At 49.8% G+C, this 25,752-nt stretch overlaps 1 protein-coding gene across 1 annotated transcript; it reads left to right on the top strand.

The window, feature by feature from the left end:
- The first annotated feature begins 44 nt into the window (after positions 1-44).
- Positions 45-14,545, top strand: LOC129834804 (zinc finger protein 710-like). The gene is made up of 4 exons (XM_055900098.1): positions 45-1,742; positions 3,314-3,505; positions 8,433-8,604; positions 11,036-14,545. Exons 1-4 carry the CDS (start codon positions 240-242, stop codon positions 11,224-11,226), a joined length of 2,058 nt encoding a protein of 685 aa, XP_055756073.1. The 5' UTR covers positions 45-239; the 3' UTR covers positions 11,227-14,545.
- The last annotated feature ends 11,207 nt before the right edge of the window (positions 14,546-25,752 follow it).

The following is a 25,752-nucleotide window of genomic DNA, read 5'->3' as shown; positions in this document are numbered from 1 at the left end:
CCAGGGCTGATGGGTGATATTATTGATGATGGTTGACCAGGGCTGATGGGTGATATTATTGATGATGGTTGACCAGGGCTGATGGGTGATATTCGTGGTGAATTCTCTCCTCACTGACTGATATCTCTGATCAACATGGTAGATTGTAAAGATGTGTTGACTGCAGTACTAACCTTGTCTCTCTCCCTGTGTCTCAGGAGGAAGCCAGCAGGCGCCTGGTTAGATGTGAGCCCAGGGCTATGGCCAGACAGGTAGATTCTGGCACTCAGACTGATCCTGTGGTGGTTCTGTCTCTAGCCCAGGCTGCTGTTCTGGGCCTCATCTCTCAGAATGAGGTGTTCGGTGCTACCATCGCTCCTAATGGCTTCTACACAGGAGAACCTAAAGAGTCCCCTGCCCTGCCTGTAGAGGGGGTGGATTACGAATACGCTGATCAGCTGATAGGAGCTAACGGAGATTACCTGGGAGACAACCTGCCTGAAGACGGACACATGCAGCCCAGCTGTAGCCAGAGGAGGTGGCATGGACCACCCCCCGAGGGGAAGATGGTAGGGCCCGAGCGCCATGCTGGAGTGCCTGTGGACGGGTCATCCCAAGTGAAAGGAGAGGGGGTTATCACTGGCCTGACGTCCTGTGTTCACATGCTGAACAACCTGGCTACTACTAGAGGGGGATTGGTCCAGGTTGACCCCGCCTCTCTCCGTGCCGCCGCCCAAAAAGGCTGTGCCGAGTGTGACAGAGACATGTCCAGCCAGCAGGCTAACACACACCCTCACACACACTCCCAGGCCGGCCACAGCCATAAAGGGGAGCCGGGGCATCGAGGCCTGCAGGGGCAGAGGGGGCATCAGGAGAGAGCAAGGGGGGAGGAAGAGGAGGAGGAGGAGGAGGGAAACAGCCTGAGGAAAGGAGGACAGGAGGAGACTATCAGCAGCTACTTCCAGTCCAGCGAGGTGGGGGGGTACGAGGGGGGGGAGATCTACCATGAGAACAGCCAGGGTATGATGTGGGGCAACCAGCTGGAGCAAGGGGTGGCGGGAAGAGGAGGAGCAGGAGCAGGAAGAGGAGGGACCCATCGTCACCACGGCCGGAGGGTTGACCGTCTAGACATCAACATCCAGATAGACGAGTCGTACTGTGTGGACATGGGCGAGGGCCTGAAGAGATGGAAGTGCCGTATGTGTGAAAAGTCTTACACCTCCAAGTACAACCTGGTAACTCACATCCTGGGTCACCAGGGCATCAAGCCCCACGCCTGCCCCCACTGTGGGAAGCTGTTTAAACAGCCCAGCCACCTGCAGACCCACCTGCTCACCCACCAGGGAACGAGGCCTCATAAATGCAGCGTGTGTAAGAAGGGCTTCACCCAGACCTCCCACCTGAAGAGACACATGCTGCAGCACACCGACGTCAAACCTTACAGCTGCCGCTTCTGTCGCCGCGGCTTCGCCTACCCCAGCGAGCTCCGCGCCCACGAGACCAAACACGAGCGCGGGCGCTGCCACGTGTGTTCCCAGTGTGGCATGGAGTTCCCCACCTACGCCCATCTGAAGCGCCACCAGACCAGCCACCAGGGACCAACTAGTTACCAGTGTACAGAGTGCGACAAGTCCTTCACCTACCGCAGCCAGCTGCAGAATCACCTCCTGAAACACCAGAGTCCTCGGCCGTACTCCTGTTCCCACTGCGGCCTGGAGTTTGTCCAGCTGCACCACCTCCGCCAGCACGCCCTCACACACAAGGTACCTAACTCTGACCCCTGACCCCTAACCATAACCGTCCGCCAGCACACCCTCACACACAAGGTACCTAACTCTGACCCCTGACCCCTAACCATAACCGTCCGCCAGCACGCCCTCACACACAAGGTACCTAACTCTGACCCCTGACCCCTAACCATAACCGTCCGCCAGCACACCCTCACACACAAGGTACCTAACTCTGACCCCTGACCCCTAACTATAACCCTCCTCCAGCACACCCTCACACACAAGGTACCTAACTCTGACCCCTAACCATAACCCTCCACCAGCACACCCTCACACACAAGGTAACTAACTCTGACCCCTAACTATAACCCTCCACCAGCACACCCTCACACACAAGGTACCTAACTCTGACCCCTAACTATAACCCTCCACCAGCACACCCTCACACACAAGGTACCTAACTCTGACCCCTAACCATAACCCTCCACCAGCACACCCTCACACACAAGGTACCTAACTCTGACCCCTGACCCCTAACTATAACCCTCCACCAGCACACCCTCACACACAAGGTACCTAACTCTGACCTCTAACTATAACCCTCCACCAGCACACCCTCACACACAAGGTACCTAACTCTGACCCCTGACCCCTAACTATAACCCTCCACCAGCACACCCTCACACACAAGGTACCTAACTCTGACCCCTAACTATAACCCTCCACCAGCACACCCTCACACACAAGGTACCTAACTCTGACCCCTGACCCCTAACTATAACCCTCCACCAGCACACCCTCACACACAAGGTACCTAACTCTGACCCCTAACTATAACCCTCCACCAGCACACCCTCACACACAAGGTACCTAACTCTGACCCCTGACCCCTAACCCTCCACCAGCACACCCTCACACACAAGGTACCTAACTCTGACCCCTGACCCCTAACTATAACCCTCCACCAGCACACCCTCACACACAAGGTACCTAACTCTGACCCCTAACTATAACCCTCCACCAGCACACCCTCACACACAAGGTACCTAACTCTGACCCCTGACCTCTAACTATAACCCTCCACCAGCACACCCTCACACACAAGGTACCTAACTCTGACCCCTAACTATAACCCTCCACCAGCACACCCTCACACACAAGGTACCTAACTCTGACCCCTAACTATAACCCTCCACCAGCACACCCTCACACACAAGGTACCTAACTCTGACCCCTAACTATAACCCTCCACCAGCACACCCTCACACACAAGGTACCTAACTCTGACCCCTAACTATAACCCTCCACCAGCACACCCTCACACACAAGGTACCTAACTCTGACCCCTAACTATAACCCTCCACCAGCACACCCTCACACACAAGGTACCTAACTCTGACCCCTGACCCCTGTGCTCTTAGGTGAAGAGCACCACCAAGCCTTTAGAAGCTAGGTCTGACCCCAACATGCTTTTTCTTCAGCTTTTTTTCAGAATTTAAACTAACTTCATGTTCATTCTGCTGGTCCTCATCTAACTGTCCTCCTGTGTTCTTATTGGTCAGTGGTCCTCCATCTAACTGTCCTCCTGTGTTCTTATTGGTCAGGGTATGAAGGGTCATAAGTGTGAGGTGTGTTCCCGTGAGTTCACCTTGTCAGCCAACCTGAAGAGACACATGTTGATCCACAACAGCATCAGACCCTTCCAGTGTCACATCTGCTTCAAGAGCTTCATCCAGAAACAGACGCTCAAAACGCACATGATCGTCCACCTGCCCGTCAAACCCTTCAAATGCAAGGTGAGTTTATATGCAGGGTTGGAACAAGTTCAGGGAACACAGCCGGAAGGGAACAGAGGGAACCTGGAAGGAAAGTGACTGATAGTGTTCCGGAACAGAACTGTTATTTTAAAACCATGGGAACCAATAACGTTCCGTTTGTTTCTAGTCCCACAACAAAACGCCTATACAACGCCCTCACGCTGTCACTCAGAAACGTATTCTGTCTGCCTGCCAGCTGAAAGTCTTTACCTGTCTGTTTTTAGGCTACCTGGCCCTCCGAAGCATAGGCTACTGTACTGAGTACACGCTTGATTCAGAAGATAGGGAGACAGGTTTTTATTAGCTAGAGAAGAATGGATTCACTTTTTCAGACACTATAGGCCTGGTATCAAGTTTCATGTTGGCTTTACACTACATTACCAAAAGTATGTGGACATCTGCACTCATTCCAAAATTATGGACTTTAATATGGAGTTGGTCCCCCCCCTTTGCTGCTATAACAGCCTCCACTCTTCTGGGAAGGCTTTCCACTAGATGTTGGAACATTGCTACTATAACAGCCTCCACTCTTCTGGGAAGGCTTTCCACTAGATGTTGGAACATTGCTGCTATAACAGCCTCCACTCTTCTGGGAAGGCTTTCCACTAGATGTTGGAACATTGCTGCTATAACAGCCTTCACTCTTCTGGGAAGGCTTTCCACTAGATGTTGGAACATTGCTGCTATAACAGCCTCCACTCTTCTGGGAAGGCTTTCCACTAGATGTTGGAACATTGCTGCTATAACAGCCTCCACTCTTCTGGGAAGGCTTTCCACTAGATGTTGGAACATTGCTGCTATAACAGCCTCCACTCTTCTGGGAAGGCTTTCCACTAGATGTTGGAACATTGCTGCTATAACAGCCTCCACTCTTCTGGGAAGGCTTTCCACTAGATGTTGGAACATTGCTGCTATAACAGCCTCCACTCTTCTGGGAAGGCTTTCCACTAGATGTTGGAACATTGCTGCAGGGACTTGCTTCCATTCAGCCACAAGAGCATTAGTGAGGTCAGGCACTGATGTTGGGGGATTAGGCCTGGCTCGCAGTTGGCGTTCCAATTCAAAGGGGTTGAGGTCAGGGCTGTGTGCAGGCCAGTCAAGTTCTTCCATACCGATCTCGACAAACCATTTCTGTATAGACCTCACTTTGTGCACAGGGGCATTGTCATGCTGAAACAGGAAAGAGCCTTCCCCCAAACTGTTGCTGCAAAGTTGGAAGCACAGAATCGTCTAGAATGTCGTTGTATGCTGTAGCGTTAAGATTTCCCTTCACTGGAACTACGGGGCCCGAACCATGAGAAACAGCCCCAGACCATTATTCCTCCTCCACCAAACTTTACAGTTGGCACTATGCATTCAGGCAGGTAAGTTTCTACTGGCATCCGCCAAACCCAAATTTGTCCGTCTGACTGCCATTTCCACTGCTCCAGAGTCCAATGGCAGCGAGCTTTACACCACTCCAGCCAACGCTTGGCATTGCGCATTGTGATCTTAGGCTTGTGTGCGGCTGCTCGGCCATGGAAACCAATTTCATGAAGCTCCCGACAAACAGTTCTTGTGCTGACGTTGCTTCCAGAGGCAGTTTGGAACTCGGTAGTGAGTGTTGCATCCGAGGACAGACAATTGTTTCGCTCTTCAGCACTCGGCGGTCCCGTTCTGTGAGCTTGTGTGGCCTACCACTTCGCGGCTGAGCCGTTGTTGCTCCTAGACATATTATAAGTAAGCACAACCCCCACCTGTGGACGTCGAGCCCTCATACCACCCTCATGGAGTCTGTTTCTGACCGTTTGAGCAGACACATGCACATTTGTGGCCTGCTGGAGGTCATTTTGCAGGGCTCTGGCAGTGCTCCTCCTTGCACAAAGGCGGAGGTAGCGGTCCTGCTGCTGGGTTGTTGCCCTTCTACGGCCTCCTCCACGTCTCCTGATGTACTGGCCTGTCTCCTGGTAGCGCCTGCATGCTCTGGGCACTACGCTGACAGACACAGCAAACCTTTTTGCCACAACTCGCATTGATGTGCCATCCTGGATGAACTGCACTACCTGAGCCACTTGTGTGGGTTGTAGACTCCGTCTCATGCTACCACTAGAGTGAGAGCACTGCCAGCATTCAAAAGTGACCAAAACATCAGCCAGGAAGCATAGGAACTGAGAAGTGGTCTGTGGTCACCACCTGCAGAATCACTCCTTTTTTGGGGGTGTCTTGCTAATTGCCTATAATTTCCACCTTTTGTCTATTCCATTTGCACAACAGCATGTGACATTTATTGTCAATCAGTGTTGCTTCCTAAGTGGACAGTTTGATTTCACAGAAGTGTGATTGACTTGGAGTTACATTGCGCTGTTTAAGTGTTCCCTTTATTTTTTTGAGCAGGGGAGGGTTTCGGACACCGTTATATGAATTCTGAAATAACCGGCCCCTAGTCTTTCGTGTTGAAGGTTGGTTATTGCCTCAAATAGGGACCGGTAGCAGCCAGGGACTACAGTTAGGTCTTGGGGGTTGGTTAATAGGGACTGGTAGCAGGGACTAGAGTTAGGTCTTGGGGGTTGGTTAATAGGGACTGGTAGCAGGGACTACAGTTAGGTCTTGGGGGTTGGTTAATAGGGACTGGTAGCAGCCAGGGACTACAGTTAGGTCTTGGGGGTTGGTTAATAGGGACTGGTAGCAGGGACTACAGTTAGGTCTTGGGGGTTGGTAATAGGGACTGGTAGCAGGGACTACAGTTAGGTCTTGGGGGTTGGTTAATAGGGACTGGTAGCAGGGACTACAGTTAGGTCTTGGGGGTTGGTAATAGGGACTGGTAGCAGGGACTACAGTTAGGTCTTGCGGGTTGGTTAATAGGGACTGGTAGCAGGGACTACAGTTAGGTCTTGGGGGTTGGTTAATAGGGACTGGTAGCAGGGACTACAGTTAGGTCTTGGGGGTTGGTTAATAGGGACTGGTAGCAGCCAGGGACTACAGTTAGGTCTTGGGGGTTGGTTAATAGGGACTGGTAGCAGCCAGGGACTACAGTTAGGTCTTGGGGGTTGGTTAATAGGGACTGGTAGCAGCCAGGGACTACAGTTAGGTCTTGGGGGTTGGTTAATAGGGACTGGTAGCAGGGACTACAGTTAGGTCTTGGGGGTTGGTTAATAGGGACTGGTAGCAGGGACTACAGTTAGGTCTTGGGGGTTGGTTAATAGGGACTGGTAGCAGGGACTACAGTTAGGTATTGGGGTTGGTTAATAGGGACTGGTAGCAGGGAATACAGTTAGGTCTTGGGGGTTGGTTAATAGGGACTGGTAGCAGGGACTACAGTTAGGTCTTGGGGGTTGGTTAATAGGGACTGGTAGCAGGGACTACAGTTAGGTCTTGGGGGTTGGTTAATAGGGACCGGTAGCAGGGACTACAGTTAGGTCTTGGGGGTTGGTTAATAGGGACTGGTAGCAGGGACTACAGTTAGGTCTTGGGGGTTGGTTAATAGGGACTGGTAGCAGGGAATACAGTTAGGTCTTGGGGGTTGGTTAATAGGGACTGGTAGCAGGGACTACAGTTAGGTCTTGGGGGTTGGTTAATAGGGACTGGTAGCAGGGACTACAGTTAGGTCTTGGGGGTTGGTTAATAGGGACTGGTAGCAGGGACTACAGTTAGGTCTTGGGGGTTGGTTAATAGGGACTGGTAGCAGGGACTAGAGTTAGGTCTTGGGGGTTGGTTAATAGGGACTGGTAGCAGGGACTAGAGTTAGGTCTTGGGGGTTGGTTAATAGGGACCGGTAGCAGGGACTACAGTTAGGTCTTGGGGGTTGGTTAATAGGGACTGGTAGCAGGGAATACAGTTAGGTCTTGGGGGTTGGTTAATAGGGACTGGTAGCAGGGACTACAGTTAGGTCTTGGGGGTTGGTTAATAGGGACTGGTAGCAGGGACTAGAGTTAGGTCTTGGGGGTTGGTTAATAGGGACCGGTAGCAGGGACTACAGTTAGGTCTTGGGGGTTGGTTAATAGGGACTGGTAGCAGGGACTACAGTTAGGTCTTGGGGGTTGGTTAATAGGGACTGGTAGCAGGGACTACAGTTAGGTCTTAGGGGTTGGTTAATAGGGACTGGTAGCAGGGACTACAGTTAGGTCTTGGGGGTTGGTTAATAGGGACTGGTAGCAGCCAGGGACTACAGTTAGGTCTTGGGGGTTGGTTAATAGGGACTGGTAGCAGGGAATACAGTTAGGTCTTGGGGGTTGGTTAATAGGGACTGGTAGCAGGGACTACAGTTAGGTCTTGGGGGTTGGTTAATAGGGACTGGTAGCAGGGACTACAGTTAGGTCTTGGGGGTTGGTTAATAGGGACTGGTAGCAGGGACTACAGTTAGGTCTTGGGGGTTGGTTAATAGGGACTGGTAGCAGGGACTACAGTTAGGTCTTGGGGGTTGGTTAATAGGGACTGGTAGCAGGGACTACAGTTAGGTCTTGGGGGTTGGTTAATAGGGACTGGTAGCAGGGACTACAGTTAGGTCTTGGGGGTTGGTTAATAGGGACTGGTAGCAGGGACTACAGTTAGGTCTTGGGGGTTGGTTAATAGGGACTGGTAGCAGGGACTACAGTTAGGTCTTGGGGGTTGGTTAATAGGGACTGGTAGCAGGGACTACAGTTAGGTCTTGGGGGTTGGTTAATAGGGACCGGTAGCAGGGACTACAGTTAGGTCTTGGGGGTTGGTTAATAGGGACTGGTAGCAGGGACTACAGTTAGGTCTTGGGGGTTGGTTAATAGGGACTGGTAGCAGGGACTACAGTTAGGTCTTGGGGGTTGGTAATAGGGACTGGTAGCAGGGACTACAGTTAGGTATTGGGGGTTGGTTACTCCCTCAAATAGGGACTTGTAGCGACGATCACGATTCCAATTATGAACATATACTGTAAGTCATGCTTTGTCTTTTCCAGGTGTGCGGGAAGTCGTTCAACAGAATGTACAACCTGCTGGGTCACATGCACCTCCACGCCGGCTCCAAACCCTTCAAGTGTCCTTACTGCTCCTCCAAGTTTAACCTGAAGGGGAACCTCAGCCGACACATGAAGGTCAAACACGGCATGGACATCTCACCTAACGGACAAGGTGAGGCTTTACCGTTTACCCCTAACCCTTTACCCTAACCCTTTACCCCTAACCCTTTACCCTGAGACCAAACCCTTTACCCCTAACCCTTTACCCCTAACCCTTTACCCCTAACCCTTTACCCCTAACCCTTTACCCTAACCCTTTACCCTAACCCTTTACCCCTAACCCTTTACCCCTAACCCTTTTCCCTAACCCTTTACCCCTAACCCTTTACCCTAACCCTTTACCCCTAACCCTTTACCCCTAACCCTTTACCCTAACCCTTTACCCCTAACCCTTTACCCCTAACCCTTTACCCCTAATCCTTAACCCTTTACCCCTAACCCTTTACCCCTAACCCTTTACCCCTAACCCTTTACCCCTAACCCTTTACCCTAACCCTAACCCTTTACTCCTAACCCTTTACCCCTAACCCTTTACCCTAACCCTTTACCCCTAACCTTTTACCCCTAACCCTTTACCCCTAACCCTTTACCCCTAACCCTTTACCCCTAACCCTTTACCCCTAACCCTTTACCCCTAACCCTTTACCCTAACCCTTTACCCCTAACCCTTTACCCCTAACCCGGCATGGACATCTCCCCTGACAGACAAGGTAGGGCTTTACCCCTAACCCTTTACCCCTAACCCTAACCCCTAACCCTTTACCCTAACCCTTTACCCCTAACCCTTTACCCCTAACCCTTTACCCCTAACCCTTTACCCCTAACCCTTTACCCTAACCCTTTACCCTAACCCTTTACCCCTAACCCTTTACCCCAACCCTTTACCCCTAACCCTTTACTCCTAACCCTTTACTCCTAACCCTTTACCCTAACCCTTTACCCTGAGACCAAACCCTTTACCCCTAACCCAGCATGGACATCTCCCCTGACAGACAAGGTAGGGCTTTACCCCTAACCCTTTACCCCTAACCCTTTACCCCTAACCCTTTACCCTTTACCCCAAACCCTTTACCCCAAACCCTTTACCCCAAACCCTTTACCCCAAACCCTTTACATTTACATTTTACATTTAAGTCATTTAGCAGACGCTCTTATCCAGAGCGACTTACAAATTGGTGCATTCACCTTATGACATCCATCTTTACCCCTAACCCTTTACCCCAAACCCTTTACCCCAAACCCTTTACCCCTAACCCTTTACCCCAAACCCTTTACCCCTAACCTTTTACCCCTAACCCTTTACCCCAAACCCTTTACCCCTAACCCCTAACCCTTTACCCCTAACCCTTTACCCTTTACCCCTAACTCTTTACCCCAAACCCTTTACCCATAACCCTTTACCCCTAACCCTTTACCCCAAACCCTTTACCCCAAACCCTTAACCCCTAACCCTTTACCCTAACCCTTTACCCCTAACCCTTTACCCCTAACCCTTTACCCCAAACCCTTTACCCCTACCCCAAACCCTTTACCCCTAACCCTTTACCCCTAACCCTTTACCCTAACCCTTTACCCCAAACCCTTTACCCCAAACCCTTTACCCTAACCCTTTACCCTAACCCTTTACCCTAACCCTTTACCCTAACCCTTTACCCCTAACCCTGTACCCTTTACTGTGTTCTGGGTTGGGGTTGGTTCTACCACTGTGTTCTGGGTTGGGGTTAGGGTTGGTTCTACCACTGTGTTCAGGGTTGGGGTTGGTTCTACCACTGTGTTCTGGGTTAGGGTTTGGGTTGGTTCTACCACTGTGTTCTGGGTTGGGGTTGGTTCTACCACTGTGTTCTGGGTTAGGGTTGGTTCTACCACTGTGTTCTGGGTTGGGGTTGGTTCTACCACTGTGTTCTGGGTTGGGGTTTGTTCTACCACTGTGTTCTGGGTTGGGGTTAGGGTTGGTTCTACCACTGTGTTCTGGGTTGGGGTTAGGGTTGGTTCTACCACTGTGTTCTGGGTTGGGGTTAGGGTTGGTTCTACCACTGTGTTCTGGGTTGGGGTTGGTTCTACCACTGTGTTCTGGGTTGGGGTTGGTTCTACCACTGTGTTCTGGGTTAGGGTTGGTTCTACCACTGTGTTCTGGGTTGGGGTTGGTTCTACCACTGTGTTCTGGGTTGGGGTTGGTTCTACCACAGCGTTCTGGGTTGGGGTTAGGGTTGGTTCTACCACTGTGTTCTGGGTTAGGGTTGGTTCTACCACAGTGTTCTGGGTTGGGGTTAGGGTTGGTTCTAACACTGTGTTCTGGGTTAGGGTTGGTTCTACCACTGTGTTCTGGGTTGGGGTTGGTTCTACCACTGTGTTCTGGGTTGGGGTTGGTTCTACCACTGTGTTCTGGGTTGAGGTTGGTTCTACCACTGTGTTCTGGGTTAGGGTTGGTTCTACCACTGTGTTCTGGGTTGGGGTTAGGGTTGGTTCTACCACTGTGTTCTGGGTCGGGGTTGGTTCTACCACTGTACTCTCCCTAACAGCCCTGTTTCTCTGTCTGTTTCCAGATGCTCTTCCTGAGATGGAGGCCCAGGGCCACTATGAGGAGGACAACTTTGACTTTGGGACCTCAGGGGCCAACAACAACATGGATAATGGAGGCTCCCAGAACCTCACCAAGCTCACCACGGCAAACATGGACGACATGGACAACTATTACAGCTTTGGGAAGGATACAGCTAACTACAACACGTCTTGAGCAGTAGGAGAATACTGTTAATGGACTACAGACCATTAGACACCATGGGTTAATGGTGGACTAACTGCAGACCATGGATTAATGGAGAAGAGACCATGGGTTATTGGTGGACTAACTACAGACCATGGGTTATTGGTGGACTAACTACAGACCATGTTTATTGGTGGACTAACTACAGACCATGGGTTATTGGTGGACTAACTACAGACCATGGTTTATTGGTGGACTAACTACAGACCATGGGTTATTGGTGGACTAACTACAGACCATGGTTTATTGGTGGACTAACTACAGACCATGGTTTATTGGTGGACTAACTACAGACCATGGTTTATTGGTGGACTAACTACAGACCATGGGTTATTGGTGGACTAACTACAGACCATGGTTTATTGGTGGACTAACTACAGACCATGGGTTATTGGTGGACTAACTACAGACCATGGTTTATTGGTGGACTAACTACAGACCATGGGTTATTGGTGGACTAACTACAGACCATGGGTTATTGGTGGACTAACTACAGACCATGGGTTATTGGTGGACTAACTACAGACCATGGTTTATTGGTGGACTAACTACAGACCATGGGTTATTGGTGGACTAACTACAGACCATGGGTTATTGGTGGACTAACTACAGACCATGGGTTATTGGTGGACTAACTACAGACCATGGGTTATTGGTGGACTAACTACAGACCATGGGTTATTGGTGGACTAACTACAGACCATGGGTTATTGGTGGACTAACTACAGACCATGGGTTATTGGTGGACTAACTACAGACCATGGGTTATTGGTGGACTAACTACAGACCATGGGTTATTGGTGGACTAACTACAGACCATGGGTTATTGGTGGACTAACTACAGACCATGGTTCAATAGAGAGGAGAACAGAAAGGAAAACGCCACACTGCTGCTCCCAGCTGATATTTCTAACGTTTCCACCCGTAGGTCTTCATCAGGTATCCAGGACCTAATGGTGGAAACATTAACGTTTCCACCCGTAGGTCTTCATCAGGTATCCAGGACCTAATGGTGGAAACATTAACGTTTCCACCCGTAGGTCTTCATCAGGTATCCAGGACCTAATGGTGGAAACATTAACGTTTCCACCCGTAGGTCTTCATCAGGTATCCAGGACCTAATGGTGGAAACATTAACGTTTCCACCCGTAGGTCTTCATCAGGTATCCAGGACCTAATGGTGGAAACATGGTTCTAAGTAAATATCAGCTGGGAGCAGCGTTTCCCTGTCTGTTTTCCATGAGCTCACCTACAACTCCAGCACCTGAGGAAAGCACCTGGATGTGGAGAGGAGACCATGGGTGGGGAACAGACAACATGGCTGCCGTCCTGAGGCAGTGAGAGAGACTGGGTTAGGGCGTGCTGTGGCAGTGAGAGAGACTGGGTTAGGGCGTGCTGTGGCAGTGAGAGAGACTGGGTTAGGGCGTGGTGTGGCAGTGAGAGAGACTGGGTTAGGGCGTGCTGTGGCAGTGAGAGAGACTGGGCTAGGGCGTGCTGTGGCAGTGAGAGAGACTGGGTTAGGGCGTGCTGTGGCAGTGAGAGAGACTGGGTTAGGGCGTGCTGTGGCAGTGAGACTGGGTTAGGGCGTGGTGTGGCAGTGAGAGAGACTGGGTTAGGGCGTGCTGTGGCAGTGAGAGAGACTGGGCTAGGGCGTGCTGTGGCAGTGAGAGAGACTGGGTTAGGGCGTGCTGTGGCAGTGAGAGAGACTGGGTTAGGGCGTGCTGTGGCAGTGAGAGAGACTGGGTTAGGGCGTGCTGTGGCAGTGAGAGAGACTGGGTTAGGGCGTGCTGTGGCAGTGAGAGAGACTGGGTTAGGGCGTGCTGTGGCAGTGAGAGAGACTGGGTTAGGGCGTGCTGTGGCAGTGAGACTGGGTTAGGGCGTGGTGTGGCAGTGAGAGAGACTGGGTTAGGGCGTGCTGTGGCAGTGAGAGAGACTGGGCTAGGGCGTGCTGTGGCAGTGAGAGAGACTGGGCTAGGGCGTGCTGTGGTAGTGAGAGAGACTGGGTTAGGGCGTGCTGTGGTAGTGAGAGAGACTGGGTTAGGGCGTGCTGTGGTAGTGAGAGAGACTGGGTTAGGGCGTGCTGTGGCAGTGAGAGACACTGGGTTAGGGCATGCTGTGGCAGTGAGAGAGACTGGGTTAGGGCGTGCTGTGGTAGTGAGAGAGACTGGGCTAGGGCGTGCTGTGGCAGTGAGAGAGACTGGGCTAGGGCGTGCTGTGGCAGTGAGAGAGACTGGGTTAGGGCATGCTGTGGCAGTGAGAGAGACTGGGTTAGGGCGTGCTGTGGCAGTGAGAGAGACTGGGTTAGGGCGTGCTGTGGCAGTGAGAGAGACTGGGTTAGGGCGTGCTGTGGCAGTGAGACACAGGGAGGGGAATCATGGACCCTTTAAGAACCAGAACTGACCTGTCCTGATGGAGGGGCAGGACATCCACTTCAACAGCCAATCCGCTCCACCCGTCTCTGATAGAAGTGACTCTGAGACTGACGATTGGGTGTAGAAGTCCTTTGGTATATTCTAGCAGACATGATTGGTCTAGAAGTCCTTTGGGATATTCTAGCAGACATGATTGGTCTAGAAGTCCTTTGGGATATTCTAGCAGACACGATTGGTCTAGAAGTCCTTTGGGATATTCTAGCAGACACGATTGGTCTAGAAGTCCTTTGGGATATTCTAGCAGACATGATTGGTCTAGAAGTCCTTTGGGATATTCTAGCAGACATGATTGGTCTAGAAGTCCTTTGGGATATTCTAGCAGACATGATTGGTCTAGAAGTCCTTTGGGATATTCTAGCAGACACGATTGGTCTAGAAGTCCTTTGGGATATTCTAGCAGACACGATTGGTCTAGAAGTCCTTTGGGATATTCTAGCAGACATAAAGACTATAGCGGCAGATCTAAACTGTGATAAGTTGTGGGATGGAACCGTATCAGCACTCAGAAATCAGTTTTACACAGAGACATCTTACCCTCCGTGGAATCATTCACCAATAAGTATGTTTTGACAGAAGACCAGATGCAGTATAACTCCTGATCTTAGATCCAACTAGACACACTGAATACAGCCCCTTCAGAAAGGCTTCACACCCCTTTATACACATGTGTTACAGCCGGAATTTAAGATTTGTTGTCACTGTCCTACACACAATAATACCCCATAATTGCAAGGTGAATTTATGTTTGTAGAATTTTTTTATGAAAAGCTGAAATGTCTTGAGTCAATAAGTATTCAAACTCTTTATTATGGCGAACCTACATAAGTTCAGGAATAAAAATGTGCTTTAACAAGTTGCATGGACTGTCTGTGTGCAATAATACTGTTTAACATGATGTTTGAATGACTACCTCATCTCTGTTCCCCACACATACAATTATCTGGAAGGTCCCTCAGTCGAGCAGTGAATTTCAAACACAGATTCAACCACAAAGACCAGGGAGGTTTTCCAATGGCTCGCAAAGAAGGGCACCTATTGGTAGATGGGTAAAATAAAAAAAAAAGTAGACATTGAACATCCCTTTGAGCACGGTGAAGTCATTAATTACACTTTAGATAACGTATCAATATACCAAGTCACTACAAAGATGCAGGAGTCATTCCTAACTCAGTTGCAGGAGAGGAAGGAAATCGCTCAGGGATTTCACCGTGAGGCTAATGGTGACTTGAACACAGTTACAGAGTTTAATAGCTGTGATGGAAAACTGAGGATGGATCAACAACATTGTAGTTACTCCACAATACTAACCTCATTAACAGACTGAAAAGAAGGAAGCCTGTACAGAATAAACATTTTCTAAAACATGCATCCTGTTTGCAATAAGGCACTAAAGTAATACTACAAACAATGTGTCAAAGATATTAACACTTTGCATTCAGGACACAAAGTTATGTTTGGGGCACATCAATACAACACATCACCGAGTACCACTCTCCATATTTTCAAGCATGGTGGTGACTGCATCATGTTATGGGTATGCTTGTCATCATTAAGGACTGGGGAGGTTTTCAGGATAAAAAAGAACCGAATGGAGCTAAGCACAGACAAAATCCTAGAGGAAGACCTGGTTCAGTCTGCTTTCCAACAGACACTGGGAGATGAATTCACCTTTCAGCTGAACAAAAACGTGAAATAAAAGACCAAATATACACAGAACAAAAATATAAACGCAACATGCTACAATTTCAAAGATTCTTCTGAGTTACGGTTCATAAGGAAATCAGTGTAAATAAAATTTATGAGGCCCTAATCTATGGATTTAAATTCATTAGGCCCTAATCTATGGATTTAAATTCATTAGGCCCTAATCTATGGATTTAAATTCATTAGGCCCTAATCTATGGATTTAAATTAATGAGGCCCTAATCTATGGATTTAAATTAATGAGGCCCTAATCTATGGATTTAAATTCATTAGGCCCTAATCTAAGGATTTCACATGACTGGGAATACAGATATGCATCTCTTGGCCACAGATACCTTAACGAAAAGGTAGACGCGTGGATCAGAAAACCAGTCAGTATCTGGTGTGACCGCCGTTTACCTCGTGAAAACCAGTCAGTATCTGGTGTGACCACCATTTACCTCGTGAAAAGCAGTCAGTATCTGGTGTGACCACCATTTACCTCGTGAAAAGCAGTCAGTATCTGGTGTGACCACCGTTTACCTCGTGAAAACCAGTCAGTATCTGGTGTGACCACCATTTACCTCGTGAAAACCAGTCAGTATCTGTTGTGACCACCGTTTACCTCGTGAAAACCAGTCAGTATCTGGTGTGACCACCGTTTACCTCGTGAAAACCAGTCAGTATCTGGTGTGACCGCCGTTTACCTCGTGAAAACCAGTCAGTATCTGTTGTGACCACCGTTTACCTCGTGAAAAGCAGTCAGTATCTGGTGTGACCGCAGTTTACCTCGTGAAAACCAGTCAGTATCTGGTGTGACCACTGTTTGCCTCATGAAAACCAGTCAGTATCTGGTGTGACCGCCGTTTACCTCGTGAAAACCAGTCAGTATCTGGTGTGACCGCCGTTTACCTCGTGAAAACCAGTCAGTATCTGGTGTGACCGCCGTTTACCTCGTGAAAACCAGTCAGTATCTGGTGTGACCGCCGTTTACCTCGTGAAAACCAGTCAGTATCTGGTGTGACCGCCGTTTACCTCATGAAAACCAGTCAGTATCTGGTGTGACCGCCGTTTGCCTCGTGAAAACCAGTCAGTATCTGGTGTGACCGCCGTTTACCTCGTGAAAACCAGTCAGTATCTGGTGTGACCACCCTTTACCTCGTGAAAACCAGTCAGTATCTGGTGTGACCGCCGTTTACCTCGTGAAAACCAGTCAGTATCTGGTGTGACCGCCGTTTACCTCGTGAAAACCAGTCAGTATCTGGTGTGACCGCCGTTTACCTCGTGAAAACCAGTCAGTATCTGGTGTGACCACCGTTTGCCTCATGAAAACCAGTCAGTATCTGGTGTGACCGCCGTTTACCTCGTGAAAACCAGTCAGTATCTGGTGTGACCGCCGTTTGCCTCATGAAAACCAGTCAGTATCTGGTGTGACCGCCGTTTACCTCGTGAAAACCAGTCAGTATCTGGTGTGACCGCCGTTTACCTCGTGAAAACCAGTCAGTATCTGGTGTGACCGCCGTTTACCTCGTGAAAACCAGTCAGTATCTGGTGTGACCGCCGTTTACCTCGTGAAAACCAGTCAGTATCTGGTGTGAGCACCGTTTACCTCGTGAAAACCAGTCAGTATCTGGTGTGACCGCCGTTTACCTCGTGAAAACCAGTCAGTATCTGGTGTGACCACCGTTTACCTCGTGAAAACCAGTCAGTATCTGGTGTGACCGCCGTTTACCTCGTGAAAACCAGTCAGTATCTGGTGTGACCGCCGTTTACCTCGTGAAAACCAGTCAGTATCTGGTGTGACCGCCGTTTGCCTCATGAAAACCAGTCAGTATCTGGTGTGACCACCGTTTACCTCGTGAAAACCAGTCAGTATCTGGTGTGACCGCCGTTTACCTCGTGAAAACCAGTCAGTATCTGGTGTGACCGCCGTTTACCTCGTGAAAACCAGTCAGTATCTGGTGTGACCGCCGTTTACCTCGTGAAAACCAGTCAGTATCTGGTGTGACCGCCGTTTACCTCGTGAAAACCAGTCAGTATCTGGTGTGAGCACCGTTTACCTCGTGAAAACCAGTCAGTATGTGGTGTGACCGCCGTTTACCTCGTGAAAACCAGTCAGTATCTGGTGTGACCACCGTTTACCTCGTGAAAACCAGTCAGTATCTGGTGTGACCGCCGTTTACCTCGTGAAAACCAGTCAGTATCTGGTGTGACCGCCGTTTACCTCGTGAAAACCAGTCAGTATCTGGTGTGACCGCCGTTTGCCTCATGAAAACCAGTCAGTATCTGGTGTGACCACCGTTTACCTCGTGAAAACCAGTCAGTATCTGGTGTGACCGCCGTTTACCTCGTGAAAACCAGTCAGTATCTGGTGTGACCGCCGTTTACCTCAAGCACCACAACACATCTCCTTCACATAGAGTTAATCAGGCTGTTGATTGGGACCTGTGGAATGTTGTGCCACTCCTCTTCAATGACTGTGTGAAGTTGATGGATATTGGCAGGAACTGGAACACACTGTCGTACATGTCGACCCAGAGCATCCCAAACATGCTCAATGGGTGACATGTCTGGTGAGTATGCAGGCCATGGAAGAACTGGGACATTTTCAGCTTCCAGGAATTGTGTACAGGTCCTTTACGACATGGGACTGTGCATTATCCTGCTGAAACATGAGGTGATGGTGGTGGATGAATGGCACGACAATGGGTCTCAGGATCTCATCACGGTATCTCTGTGCATTCAAATTGGCATCGATAGATAAAATGCAGTTGTGTTCATTGTCCATAGCTTATGCCTGCCCATACCATAACCCCACCGCCACCATGGGGCACTCTGTTCACAACGTTGACATCAGCAAACCTCTCGTACACACGACGCCATGTCTGCCTTCTACCCGGGACAGTTGAAACTGGGATTCATCCGTAAAGAGCACACTTCAGTGACAATCGAAGGTGAGCATTTTCCCACTGAAGTCGGTTACGAAGCCGAACACACAGATGAGCTTCCCTGAGACAGTTTCTGACAGATTGTGCAGAAATTATTCGGTTGTAAAAACCCACAGTTTCATCAGCTGTCCGGCTGGCTGGTCTCAGACAATATCGCAGGTGAAGAAGCCGGATGTGGAGGTCCTGGGCTGGGGTGGTTACACGCGGTTCTGAGGCCGGTTGGACGTACTGCCAAATTCTCTAAAACGACGTCAGAGGCGGCTTATGGTATAAATTAACATTAAATTATCAGGCAACAGCTCTGGCGGACATTCTTGCCATCAGCATTCCAATCGCAAGCTCCCGTAAAACCTGAGACATCTGTGGCACTGTGTTGTGTGACAAAACTGCACATTTGTGGCCTTTTATTGTCCCCAGCACAAGGGACACCTGTGTAATGATCATGCTGTTTAATCAGCTTCTTGATATGCCACACCTGTCAGGTGGATGGATTATCTTGGCAAAGGATAAATGCTCACTAACAGGGATGTAAACAAATTAGTGCACAGCATTTGAGAGAAATGCTTTTTGTGCGTATGGAACATTTCTGGGATCTTTTATTTCAGCTCATTAAACATGGCACCAACACTTTACATGTTGCGTTTTATATTTTTGTTCAGTATATATTTGAGTTGCTTACCAAGATGACATTGAATGTTCCTGTATGGCCTAGTTAGAGTTTTTACTTAAAACTACTTGAAAATCTATGGCAAGATCTTAAAATGGCAGTCTAGCAATGATCAACAACCAAGTTGACAGAGCTTGAAGAATTAAAAAGATCTAGGAAACGTACCCAGAAAGACACAGGTGTAATCGTTGCCAAGGTGATTATAACATGTATTGGGGGCTAATCACAATATATTCCTGTTTTATTTTTATTTCTCTTTTACAAATGTTTTTTTTCTTACACTGTCACGGAGTATTTTGTGTAGATCGTTGACAAAAAAATTACAATTTGAATCCCACTTTGTAAAACAATAAAATCTGGAAAAGGTCGAGGGGTACTTTCTGAAGGCACTCTATTAGACATTGATACATATGATAACATGTTAAAGAATAGGTTTGAATGATCTTCACAACATGTTCTGCAGCATGGAGGACCACAGGTCTTCTATGAGCTGATCTGGAGTCAGGTTTATACTCCCCAAAGTGACTGCTGTCTGCTGTTTCTGCTGGCTGATACTACAACATGTTGATGTGTAACCACTCACAGTACTGTCTCTTACTGTACAAACAAACCTTTTCCCCACCTTGTTTCACTCTGTTTAGCTTGACATTCATCTCCTGTAGGGAAGATACTGCTGTTGTTTTAATGATGACTATGACCTGGCTCTGCCTGGTGTGACAATGACTTGGCTAGACAGTACAACCAGATCTGGACCGGGCTACCTGAGACGGTACGACCAGATCTGGACGGGTCTACCTGAGACGGTACGACCAGATCTGGACCGGGCTACCTGAGACGGTACGACCAGATCTGGACCGGGCTACCTGAGACGGTACGACCAGATCTGGACCGGACTACCTGAGACGGTACGACCAGATCTGGACCGGGCTACCTGAGACGGTACGACCAGATCTGGACCGGGCTACCTGAGACGGTACGACCAGATCTGGACCGGACTACCTGAGACGGTACGACCAGATCTGGACCGGGCTACCTGAGACAGTACGACCAGATCTGGACCGTGCTACCTGAGACGGTACGACCAGATCTGGACCGGGCTACCTGAGACGGTACGACCAGATCTGGACCGGGCTACCTGAGACGGTACGACCAGATCTGGACCGGGCTACCTGAGACGGTACGACCAGATCTGGACGGGTCTACCTGAGACGGTACGACCAGATCTGGACGGGTCTACCTGAGACGGTACAACCAGATCTGGACCGGGCTACCTGAGACGGTACAACCAGATCTGGACCGGGCTACCTGAGACGGTACGACCAGATCTGGACCGGACTACCTGAGACGGTACGACCAGATCTGGACCGGGCTACCTGAGACGGTACAACCAGATCTGGACGGGGTTACCTGAGACGGTACAACCAGATCTGGACCGGGCTACCTGAGACAGTACAACCAGATCTGGACCGTGCTACCTGAGACGGTACGACCAGATCTGGACCGGGCTACCTGAGACGGTACGACCAGACCTGGACCGGGCTACCTGAGACAGTACAACCAGATCTGGACCGGACTACCTGAGACGGTACGACCAGATCTGGACCGGGCTACCTGAGACGGTACGACCAGATCTGGACCGGGCTACCTGAGACGGTACGACCAGATCTGGACCGGGCTACCTGAGACGGTACGACCAGATCTGGACCGGGCTACCTGAGACAGTACAACCAGATCTGGACCGTGCTACCTGAGACGGTACGACCAGATCTGGACCGGGCTACCTGAGACGGTACGACCAGATCTGGACCGGGCTACCTGAGACGGTACAACCAGATCTGGACCGGGCTACCTGAGACGGTACGACCAGATCTGGACGGGTCTACCTGAGACGGTACGACCAGATCTGGACGGGTCTACCTGAGACGGTACAACCAGATCTGGACCGGGCTACCTGAGACGGTACAACCAGATCTGGACCGGGCTACCTGAGACGGTACGACCAGATCTGGACCGGGCTACCTGAGACGGTACGACCAGATCTGGACCGGACTACCTGAGACGGTACGACCAGATCTGGACCGGGTTACCTGAGACGGTACGACCAGATCTGGACCGGGCTACCTGAGACGGTACAACCAGACCTGGACCGGGCAACCTGAGACGGTACAACCAGATCTGGACCGGACTACCTGAGACGGTACAACCAGACCTGGACCGGACTACCTGAGACGGTACGACCAGATCTGGACCGGGCTACCTGAGACAGTACAACCAGATCTGGACCGTGCTACCTGAGACGGTACAACCAGATCTGGACCGGGCTACCTGAGACGGTACGACCAGATCTGGACCGGGCTACCTGAGACGGTACAACCAGATCTGGACCGGGCTACCTGAGACGGTACGACCAGATCTGGACGGGTCTACCTGAGACGGTACGACCAGATCTGGACGGGTCTACCTGAGACGGTACAACCAGATCTGGACCGGGCTACCTGAGACGGTACAACCAGATCTGGACCGGGCTACCTGAGACGGTACGACCAGATCTGGACCGGGCTACCTGAGACGGTACGACCAGATCTGGACCGGACTACCTGAGACGGTACGACCAGATCTGGACCGGGCTACCTGAGACAGTACAACCAGATCTGGACCGTGCTACCTGAGACGGTACAACCAGATCTGGACCGGGCTACCTGAGACGGTACGACCAGATCTGGACCGGGCTACCTGAGACGGTACAACCAGATCTGGACCGGGCTACCTGAGACGGTACGACCAGATCTGGACGGGTCTACCTGAGACGGTACGACCAGATCTGGACGGGTCTACCTGAGACGGTACAACCAGATCTGGACCGGGCTACCTGAGACGGTACAACCAGATCTGGACCGGGCTACCTGAGACGGTACGACCAGATCTGGACCGGGCTACCTGAGACGGTACGACCAGATCTGGACCGGACTACCTGAGACGGTACGACCAGATCTCAGGACGGGGTTACCTGAGACGGTACAAGCAAGACTTTTAACTACACACAGGGGTCAATACAAGCAGGTCTCTGTAACATCACACAGTAGTCAATACAAGTGAGGCTGTGACTTCACTGACTGACTTGAGAATGAGCAGTGTGGTTGTTTCAGTTGCCTTTCTGTCTCTGGGTGCTTGTGTTTTAACTGACCAGGGCACATTTTTTAGACCATTCCATTGGTCCTAAAGTGTCCCGGAGCACTGGGCGAGTTAAAACTAATTCACCCTCTCTCTGGTTCTGTTTTTGGAAACACCTGCCCCCCCCCATCCTACTATGCAGGGCAGCCTTGATTCACACTAAAACTAAAACCTGGTATACTAGTTGTTTTTGGAATGAAGAAAATCCAACTGAAACCTCACATTACTATTTAATAAAGGTTCTTTGGTCTCTGTTTTCCAGTCTTGTTTTAATCTGTAATTCCTCAAACTGATTTTTTGTTGTAATGACTAGATGGTATGTTTCAACCTTGTAAGTTAGTATAGTATATAACCCTATTGTGCTCCCATATCATACAGTCAAAGAGTCCAACTGCTTCTGTAGTCTAATCATGTCTTTCTAACCTAACCCTGGAATTGTTTAGCCCAGCCTGTGATGTCCTGTTTCAGTTGGAATCTACTTGTGCCTCCATGTCGCCACCTGCTGTACAGACAACACAGTAGGAACAGCTTTCTGAATCTTGCCTGTGAAAGAATCTGTGTCCCTCCATTAGTGGTACAGTGACTCCCGGACGTCAGAGGAATTTCACCCATCTTTACCTTCCCTCCCTGAGCTGGCTGGAAGATCAGCCACCTCTGTCCATTTGATAAATAGTTAAATAAAAGTTAAAGGTTAAATAAAAAACTTGAATAGCCACCAAGAAATATTCAAATAGAACTTGATGTAGTGTGAACACCACAGTGTGAAGTCCAAAGGTGTTAAGGAGCATCCCTCCCTGAGATGCTCATTGCTGTCAGTATTCTACAGCGTAGACACGTCAGGGTCCTACAGCGTAGACACGTCAGCGTCCTACAGCGTAGACACGTCAGCGGCCTACAGCGTAGACACGTCAGCGTCCTACAGCGTAGACACGTCAGCGTCCTACAGCGTAGAGACGTCAGCGCCCTACAGCGTGGAGACGTCACTGTCCTACTGCGTAGACACATCAGCGTCCTACAGCGTAGAGACGTCAGCGTCCTACAGCGTAGACACGTCAGCGGCCTACAGCGTGGACACGTCAGCGTCCTACAGCGTAGACACGTCAGCGTCCTACAGCGTAGAGACGTCAGCGGCCTACAGCGTAGAAACGTCAGCGGCCTACAGCGTAGAGACGTCAGCGTCCTACAGCGTAGAGACGTCAGCGTCCTACAGCGTAGAGACGTCAGCGTCCTACAGCGTAGAGACGTCAGCGTCCTACAGCGTAGACACGTCAGCGTCCTACAGCGTAGACACGTCAGCGTCCTGCAGCGTAGAGACGTCAGCGTCCTACAGCGTAGACACGTCAGCGGCCTACAGCGTGGACACGTCAGCGTCCTACAGCGTAGACACGTCAGCGTCCTACAGCGTAGAGACGTCAGCGGCCTACAGCGTAGAAACGTCAGCGGCCTACAGCGTAGAGACGTCAGCGTCCTACAGCGTAGAGACGTCAGCGTCCTACAGCGTAGAGACGTCAGCGTCCTACAGCGTAGAGACGTCAGCGTCCTACAGCGTAGACACGTCAGCGTCCTACAGCGTAGACACGTCAGCGTCCTGCAGCGTAGAGACGTCAGCGTCCTGCAGCGTAGAGACGTCAGCGTCCTGCAGCGTAGAGACGTCAGCGTCCTGCAGCGTAGAGACGTCAGCGTCCTGCAGCGTGGACACGTCAGCGGCCTACAGCGTAGAGACGTCAGCCTCCTACAGCGCAGAGACGTCAGCGGCCTACAGCGTAGAGACGTCAGCGGCCTACAGCGTAGAGACGTCAGTGGCCTACAGCGTAGAGACGTCAGCCTCCTACAGCGTAGAGACGTCAGCGTCCTACAGCGTAGACACGTCAGCGTACTACAGCGTAGAGACGTCAGCGGCCTACAGCGTAGAGACGTCAGCGGCCTACAGCGAAGAGACGTCAGCGTCCTACAGCGTAGACGCGTCAGCGTCCTACAGCGTAGACGCGTCAGCGTCCTACAGCGTAGACGCGTCAGCGTCCTACAGCGTACAGTTGACGCTAAATAAACAAGGTCAAAAACTTGGACGGACGCAATTTTAAGATATTTCAAAGTTGTCTGTTTTGTGTTAGGGTTGAGAATGAGATGGAAACCCATTTAACTTGTATTTTTCATTCGGTACCTGAACGTTTTAATATTTATCTAACCTCTTACCACCTAAACGTTTTAATATTTATCTAACCTCTTACCATCTAAACGTTTTAATATTTATCTAACCTCTTACCATCTAAACATTTTAATATTTATCTAACCTCTTACCATCTAAACGTTTTAATATTTATCTAACCTCTTACCATCTAAACGTTTTAATATTTATCTTACCTCTTACCATCTATAATACCTACTTACTCTGTCTCCATCTACAGTTGAATTAAATGAGGTTTAAATGAGATGCATAGGTCTACTTGGCAACTAGAATAGAATATAGACTGTATTCCTCCTAAACTGAGCACAGCTCTCATTTGGGGCAAAGGACACCAACTAGAATAGAATATAGACTGTATTCCTCCTAAACTGAGCACAGCTCTCATTTGGGGCAAAGGACACCAACTAGAATAGAATATAGACTGTATTCCTCCTAAACAGAGCACAGCTCTCATTCGGGGCAAAGGACACCAACTAGAACATAGACTGTATTCCTCCTAAACAGAGCACAGCTCTCATTTGGGGCAAAGGACACCAACTAGAATAGAATATAGACTGTATTCCTCCTAAACAGAGCACAGCTCTCATTTGGGGCAAAGGACACCAACTAGAATATAGACTGTATTCCTCCTAAACAGAGCACAGCTCTCATTCGGGGCAAAGGACACCACCAGAATAGCAGAAAGGGGTACTGGACTGTAGACTATACTGAAGCACTGTAGATTCTTGGAGTCCACCATGCAGGTACTGCCATCTGCTGCCTAGATAATGAAACTACACTGAGGCTTGACACAGTTGAAGTCGGAAGTTTACATACTCCACTGTATCACTGTGATACATAATCCACTGTATCACTGTGATACATAATCCACTGTATCACTGTGATACATAATCCACTGTATCACAGCTTGGAAAATTCCCAAACATTATGTCATGGCTTTAGAAGCTTCTGATAGACTAATTGATATACTTTTAGTCAATTGGAGGTGTACCTGTGGATGTATTTCAAGGCCTACCTTCAAACTCTGTGCTTGACATCATGGGGAAATCAAAATAAATCAGCCAATAATTGTAAACCTCCACAAGTCTAGTTCATCCTTAGGAGCAATTTCCAAACACCTGAAGGTACCAAATCCATCTGTACAAACAATAGTACACAAGTATAAACACCATGGGACCACGCAGCCATCATACCGCTGTCTCCTAGAGATGAACGTACCTTGGTATGAAAAGTGCAAATCAATCCCAGAACAGCAGCAAAGGACCTTGTGAAGATGCTGGAGGAAACAGGTACAAAAGTATCTATATCCACAGTAAAACAAGTCCTATATCGACATAAACTGATAGGCTGCTCAGCAAGGAAGAAGCCACTGCTCCAAAGCCGCCATAAAAAAGCCAGACTACGGTTTGC

This window comes from Salvelinus fontinalis, chromosome 35 (assembly GCF_029448725.1).
Source record: "Salvelinus fontinalis isolate EN_2023a chromosome 35, ASM2944872v1, whole genome shotgun sequence".
Classification (NCBI taxonomy): domain Eukaryota; kingdom Metazoa; phylum Chordata; class Actinopteri; order Salmoniformes; family Salmonidae; genus Salvelinus; species Salvelinus fontinalis.
The sequence above is the reverse complement of the archived record's forward strand: the minus strand, read 5'-3'. Positions and strand labels throughout refer to the sequence as shown.